This window comes from Empidonax traillii, unplaced genomic scaffold (genome assembly GCF_003031625.1).
Source record: "Empidonax traillii isolate 1590-97213 ecotype Southwest subspecies unplaced genomic scaffold, ASM303162v1 scaffold649:size547179, whole genome shotgun sequence".
In the NCBI taxonomy this organism is placed as follows: domain Eukaryota; kingdom Metazoa; phylum Chordata; class Aves; order Passeriformes; family Tyrannidae; genus Empidonax; species Empidonax traillii.
Genome location: NW_020955842.1, coordinates 409,611 through 416,777, shown reverse-complemented (window position 1 = coordinate 416,777; position 7,167 = coordinate 409,611). Strand labels below are relative to the sequence as shown.

The following is a 7,167-nucleotide window of genomic DNA, read 5'->3' as shown; positions in this document are numbered from 1 at the left end:
ATGACCCCCAAGCTACATATATGCTATCAGAAAGACTGTGCTCCAATGGAGCTTTACCTCTGGGAATAATAAATAACAAATACTGTAGAAATTGAATGTGCACATTGTTTTTAAACTTCAGTAACAGTGTCAAAATGTTGCCTGGCTAAATAAGCACTTAAAACAGAATTTTAAAATAGCGTCCAGAAGAGTATTAAATGTTGTTTAAATTTTTTTTCTCATAAACCTCGTGAGTTGCAATCATTTTAAGTAGTTAAATCTATATTTGATTTTCCATAAAAGTACCTTTAAGTAATTGCTCTCATAAAGATCAATACCAAATTTCAGTTTAAAGAAAATTTCTATAACCAAGTTAGAAATATTTTTCTCTAAATTATGCATTGCTGCACTTCTGTGACTGAGACTGCTGTAGAAACATCCTGGTGCTTCCCATAAAACAAATAAAGCAATAAAGAGAGCAAATATCCTATACATAATGTGTGCTTAATGAGATTACTCATTGTAAATAACTCATGCAAAATGTTTCCTGATGATGATGTCAAGCAGATATGTGGGTCAGTCTGCAGATAATGGTTTTGAGCAGCTTAATGTTTATTAGATGAAATTTTTAAATGAATTATCACCTTAAGGGCTTCTGAGTTTGTTTTGCAATTGTGAAACCCTTCGCTAGTTTGACTGGGATCACATGAACTGAAATTAGGGGAAGAACCATATATGTCATAAATTAGGTATATATATTTCTTTATCATTTTTAAAAATGTTCTTTCCCCTTTCTTCCCTACTATTTGATCAAATAGAGGAGTAAAAGGCTTTTTTTTTTTTTTTGCCTTATCTATCTCAAAATTTGCTCCTAAGCCTAATCCCTTCTGTTTACACATATTCTGCTATCCTCTGTCTCTATCTACCCAAGCATGAAGCATTTGCTGCCCTGCTGGAATGTGCTGTGGTTTGTTGCTAATCCAACTCTACCTTAGTCTAGCTGGAATTTTCCCCACTGAATCCATAAATCAGATTACAGAAGAGACTCTTCAGCACCTTCAGCTACTGCCAACAATAGGAACAGCACGTTTTTCCCCAGGGAAGGCTGGGGAGGGTAGTGAAAATGAGAAGGAAGAATCGGAGAGTTATCCAGAGGAAGGAGGATTTAAGTGGCTATTTTAAAAAGCAGCTTCATAGCTGGCAGTTGGTGACAGAATCAGCATTGCAGGGTCCAGACAGACTTTTTTAACCATAAAGAAGTGGACAATAAACTGCCTTGAGCAACAGAGCAAGGAGGTGTACAGGAGACTTTGGACTGAAGAAGATCAGCAGGAATACAGCAGAAATATGCATGGTATTACATTAATAACTCGTTTTAAAATAAAATGTTTTAAAATAAAGCTGAGTTTTAGCACTCAGAATTTTCCATTACCATCAGCACCAAGACGACAGAAGAAGCTCTGTATTAATAGCTCTGTTTTCAAAATTTTTCACATTAGCCACCACCCAGATTGTCTGTGAAACTTATTAGCCGACGGGGTTTTAACAGGAAAAGACTTAAAGCTTAGAAACCCTGTAAAAGGTATTTTTTGGAGTGCAGAGCTATTTTATAGAGCACATCTACACAGGAGAGGATGGAACATCATTACAAGGCACAACCCTGGCCCCAGGAGAGAGCTGACTCTAGCCAAACAGAGACATTTATCTGTGTTGTGTTTAACGAGAGCAAGACTGATTTCAGAAACAATTCTTCCAGGTTCATAGCCTTAAGCCAAATCAGAATATTCATGTTTCAATATGTTTCTGCTTGGCTCCATATCATGTCAGAACATTCTTTACATAGAGCACAACCATCAGAAATAACTTGCAGTCATCCTCCAAAAATGAGAATTTCTATAAAACAACTCCTGTAAAGTGACTCTAAATACAAAAAAAAAATTGATTTGTTTGAACCAGGAATGTTTATGGATTAACTCTCAGATCAGGCAGGCTAAAATCAGAATTGTGCAGGGCATTAGTGTATTCCCTCCAGTGTTCTCAATAAACTGGGAGAAGAGAAAGACAGAATAATTATATCCTCTGTGGACTGATCTATCCCATGTGAATAGAGCAATAACGTCCTGCACATGTATGCAGGTTCAAAGAGAAGTGATTTTTTGCTATGCATATAGGCAAACTGAAGGGCAGAATGACTGAGAGCTCAGCTGCAGAGCAGCCTGGTACCCAAAATCTCCACTAAATTTCTGCAGAATGTAGCACCGATGTAAAACTGCAGCCCATGAGCTATGGCAGCATGTACAGCTGCTGCATTTACCCTTGTGAGAACCCTCACTTTGGTTCACCTTCCCTTAAAGTCACTGTCTCTTTCTTCACATTGAGGGGACAGCTGATGCTGAATGAAGCTCTGCTTAAGGCATGTGCCAGATCCTTTACCTTTTATGCCCACACTCCCTGTACTGCTCCTTCCCTCTGCTTCTCCATCACAGATGATGCCCAAAAGGGAATTTTTTTGGTGGAGGAGGACTAGGACAGTGGGCCAAAGAGCTCTGCTGAGACTGCAGCAAGGAAATGCAGAGGGATCCTATTAATGCTGCAGGGTGATCTAAGGTGAATGTTTGTCCCAAATGCCAAACTCAAGAAAAGCTGTCAAGGAGGCTGGAAGAAAAGACAAGCTTGAATGTTTTTGCAACACAGGTGCAGTCTCCGACACTTCATTATCTTAACATAATGGATCTAGTTAGTGAGCAGCCCCAGCTATGGAGAGGTTTAGTATGCTAGAGAGCAGTATAGTGAACTCCTTTTGGAGTATTTTATAATCAAACACTAAAATCCTTCAGAAGACATGACTGAAAGTGCAAGTGCAGGCAAAGCCACCCTTAGGTAATTCCCTTGATCAAAAAAACTCTCAGACTTAAAATAAGTCTAATTAAGGACAGTGTAAAGGAACAGAAAGGCAGTATTCACTTATGGCCTCTTTTGCAGATGGTGAGTTGACAAACAGAACTGAGAATCTTAATTGCAAGAATCATCAGCAAATTCAAAGAGAATTATAAGTTAGGGATGGCAAAAGTCAGACTGTTACATAACAACAATGCTGCCAGATTTCCTGTTTTGCATTAGATGCAAAAGGCACTCCCAAGAGAGCACACAGTGTTTTTTATAAAAAATGCTGTAAAAGGAGAGAAAAACTTAGCCCGGACTCATGCCATCCTGAGTGACACAGACAGCAAAACTGATGAAAGAGGATACCTTTTCTAACAGTTTGTTTTTCCTTTGTTGTTTGACACTGTTCCCTCTACCACTGTTGAGAGACATCCAAATACATGCTGTCGTCATCTAATGGAGTTTTCACAACTGGCTAGATATCTGCTTCAGGTTTTTTCCCACAGTCCTTTTATAGAAGGTAATATGCTTTGATGTGTCACTAGAAATTTTCATTTCATTAATCAGCTTTCTATCAAAATGCTTATGTTTCACAGATATTATTCTCTAATAAAGGCAAGGCAGTTAAAAAACACTTTTGAAATCAGATGGGTAAAAATACTGGTACCACTTAGAAGTTAATTTCTGTTTGATTTAATTTTCCCCAACTGTCTGCATTAGTCTCCCAAGAAAATAAGTCTACTGAAGTATAGTAAAACGTGCCTATAAATATCTGATACAGATAAGATAGACAAAAAAAATCTGTTTGGCTGCATAGAAAATTGTTTGATTAAAAAAAAAATAAAAGGCAAGAGGTACTTGGAAATTACAACTTATTTTCTTTCAATCCATTCAGCTTCTATAAGCAAGAAAAAATATACATAATAATAAGCTTTAAGTAGGCAATTACCTCAAGGACCACATGTCGTACTCTAGAATTAAAAAAAATAGCAACTAAGTGAATTGTTGAACTGTATTTTAAAAGTAAGTTGGGTTGTTTTTTTTTTTTTCATAGACTCATAGAAACGTCTTGGGTTAGAAAAGACCTTTAAAGATCATCTAGTTCCACCCCTCTCTGCCCCAGGCAGGGATATCTTCCACTAGATCTCGTTGCCTGAAGTCTCATCCAGCCTGATCTTGAAAAATTGCAGGGATGGGGCACCCACAGTTTCTCTGGGTACTGTTCAGTGTCTCACCACCCTCACAGTAAAGAACTTCTTTTTTATGTTCAATCTAAATCCACCTTTTTTCAGTTTAGAAGCATTACCCCGTGTCCTATCATAACAGATTCTATTAAAAACTTTATCCTTACCTTCCTTAGAAGCTCTCTTTAAATGAGGAAAGGCCACAATAAGGTCTCCCTTTAGCCCTCTCTCCTCCAAGGTGAACAAGCCCAGCTCTCTCAGCCTCTCTCTACAGCACGGGTGCTCCAGTGCTCTGACCAGTTCTGTGGCCTCCTCTGGACTCACTCCCACACGTCCATATCCTTCTTATGCTGGGGGCACAAGAGCTGGATGCAGCACTCCAGGCAGGGTCTCATGAGAGCAGAGTAGAGGGTCAGAATCACCTCCATCAACCCAGGATATGGTTGCCTTTCTAGGCTGCAAGTGCACGTTTTCAGGTCATGTCCAGTCTTTTATCCACCAGTACCCCAAAGTCCTTTTTCTCAGGGCTGCTTTCAATTCATTTATCTCACAGTATGTGCTAATGCTGATTACTTTCACCCAGGTGCAGGACGTTGTATTTGGCCTTGTTAAACTTGATGAGGTTCACACAGACCCACCTCTCAATCCTGTTATAGTCCCTCTAGAGGGCATCTCTTCCCTCCAGCACCACTTGGCTTGGTGTCATTGCAAATTTGCTTAGGGTACACTCAATCCCACTATCTACCTTGTTGATTAAGATATTAAATAGTATTGGTCCAAGAACCAGTTTCCACTATAACAGTTTAAAAATTAAACTTCTTGAAGTTATTCTGATCTTAGACAATTTCTTACGCTAACCTAGACAATGAAGTTTAATCCTCAGTTTACCATTTTTTGTGACAATATAAAAATTTGCAAAATAGCAGGTCTATTGATATTACCTATGCATGTACACACAGCTGGTGTAACAAGACAAAGAATACTCAAGATAAGTGCTTTTATTTTTTATAGTTTAAGCAAAAGATATCCTAATAAACACCCAAGGCATTTAAAGCCACAATGTGAAAAGTCAGGTCATGGTGTTAGTGGAAATCATTGAGTGCAACTGCTTCTGACTTGCTACAAATGCCCAGTACAGTTCCAGTTCTCAGTGCACCACACTACCATACTTGTGTTCATGCTCCAGCTCTCTTAATATAAACACAAAACGATGTAAACCACACCACAAAGTTGATCCAAAGACTTTGAGAACAGAAACTAATAGTTAGAAAGAATTACTAATTAGTTGCTGGCCTAGATCCTCACCTGGTAAAAACCTGGCTAGCTCAACTATTCAAACAATACTTTTGAGTGGGTCTCTTTTAGTACAGATAAACAATTATATAATTAATTTTAACATATAAGGACAACCAAAACTACAGAGCAAGATTAACAAGAGACTGAGGGAGAGTGAAAGCTTGAATTTGTTTCTCATTCATCTAGTCATAAAACGTGACAAGTTAATAGCTGTGGACCAATATCATGCTATGGTTTAGAGCCAACAAAAATGTCAACTAAATCCTGCCAACTCCTCAGCACCAATAAATCATCACAGCTCTATTAGTCAGCCCTCTAACTTAGAGCATCCAAGAATCTGGCTCAATCTACAGTATATGTTCAGACAAGATATAAATCAATGTAGTGTCAACTTGACTGAAGTTGGCTTTTTTCTCTTCAAATATTACTGTGTCTTTGATAGCTAAAAGCAAATATCACTGAAGTTGTCTAATTGTCAGGAGGAGGAAAGTATTTACAACAGTAATTTCCTATAAACCCAGCAGATCAAGTTTCACTCAGTGTCCATCACCCCAAAAGTCATTACCTATACTGGGCAAGTTTCCCCACTTATTAGTCCATAAAAGCACTAGGAATCATCAGTCTTTCTTCCATGAGAAGGTGGAGAAGAAAAAGTGCACCTCCCCTTCCCTGTGTCACCACGTGGATCTGGAGACAGACTGGTCCAGCTTTAAATGTCAGTTCTTTTTGGCAGATCCTGCAGGAGGGAGCTTATGAATGAATTCTCTCAAACTTTGTCCATGATCAGGCAAAAATAGCAGGCTCCCAGTCATCACACTCAGCTGGAGCCCAGTTATAGAAATTACAAGTAACTCCACAATCCGTGAGCAGGACTCCATCACCAACTATACCAAGCTTGCCCCTTATCCCCACTGCTCCATGTGGAATGAATTAAATTCCTGAAGAACCTGAACTTCTGCAGAAGCCCTGCTAAGCTACTAACCAACATTTCAACAGTTCAGGCTTCACAAGTAGCTTGGTCTAGCCTTAAGACTTGTTTCTGGTTTTTTCTCAAATGCATCGAGTACGGAAATATCACCCGACCCAGGCTGCTCCAAACACAGAGACTTACCATTCAGTCTCTCAAATCTTTGTATTAAAAGGCTCAAACTTACGGTAGAGTGCTGAATGGGTATCCAGGCAGGTGTTTCGACTGAGCATTTGTGAGATGGGCATCTGCCATGGCTCTGCTGCAAATAAGTGAAAATGGCATTATACACAACACAGTACGTGCTGCAATCGCTAGGTGCAATGGACTCTATTCCATATGGAGCATCTAGAAGTTTGCTAGTATGCATCACACCTCACAGAGTCATTTTCCACTGTCATATATGGGAAATAATCTGAAGTTTGTACGACCAAAATGGCCTCAAGAGCTATCCATTAATTTTGCTTTGAAGTTCTCAGTTATGTGGGTGAACATACATCCCACTCTGAATCTCAAGCATGTGCCATCTGCCTTTCCTCCACACTGGAACATTCAGAGAACAGCGGAGCATTAGTCAGTAGACAGAGGTTGGCTTTCCCCCCCCATTTCATGACAGGCTGCATTTTTCCACAGTGTCCTCTATGAACCAGTGATAGCTGCAGCCCGAAGCACCCCCAAGGCTAATTTCTAGGAGTAAGTATGTCCCAAATTTGTAGGGTGTGTTTCTTTTCTGAGTAGAATGCTCTGCTTGCTCTCCAGATTGGTCCCTGGAGAGCATAAGCAAGTAACCAACACTCCTGCAGTTCCCTGAAACTTTGCAGAACAAAAAGAGTGGGGGGTTAATTTAAAGTCTAATGT

General features: G+C 39.4%; 1 protein-coding gene across 3 annotated transcripts in view; it reads right to left on the bottom strand.

Annotated features, from left to right (window-relative positions):
- Positions 1-2,548: 2,548 nt before the first annotated feature.
- Positions 2,549-7,167, bottom strand: part of LOC114065354 (disks large 1 tumor suppressor protein-like) — a 166,721-nt gene continuing 162,102 nt past the window's right edge. For 2 of the 3 annotated variants that reach the window (XM_027899201.1, XM_027899200.1), the window contains exons 6-7: positions 6,497-6,571; positions 2,549-2,634 (exon numbers count right to left, since the gene is read on the bottom strand). In XM_027899201.1, coding sequence (XP_027755002.1) covers positions 2,626-2,634; positions 6,497-6,571 — 84 coding nt within the window. In that variant the 3' untranslated portion in view covers positions 2,549-2,625. The remainder of the gene's footprint in view (positions 2,635-6,496; positions 6,572-7,167) is intronic. The other variant, XM_027899202.1, reaches the window with a different exon arrangement.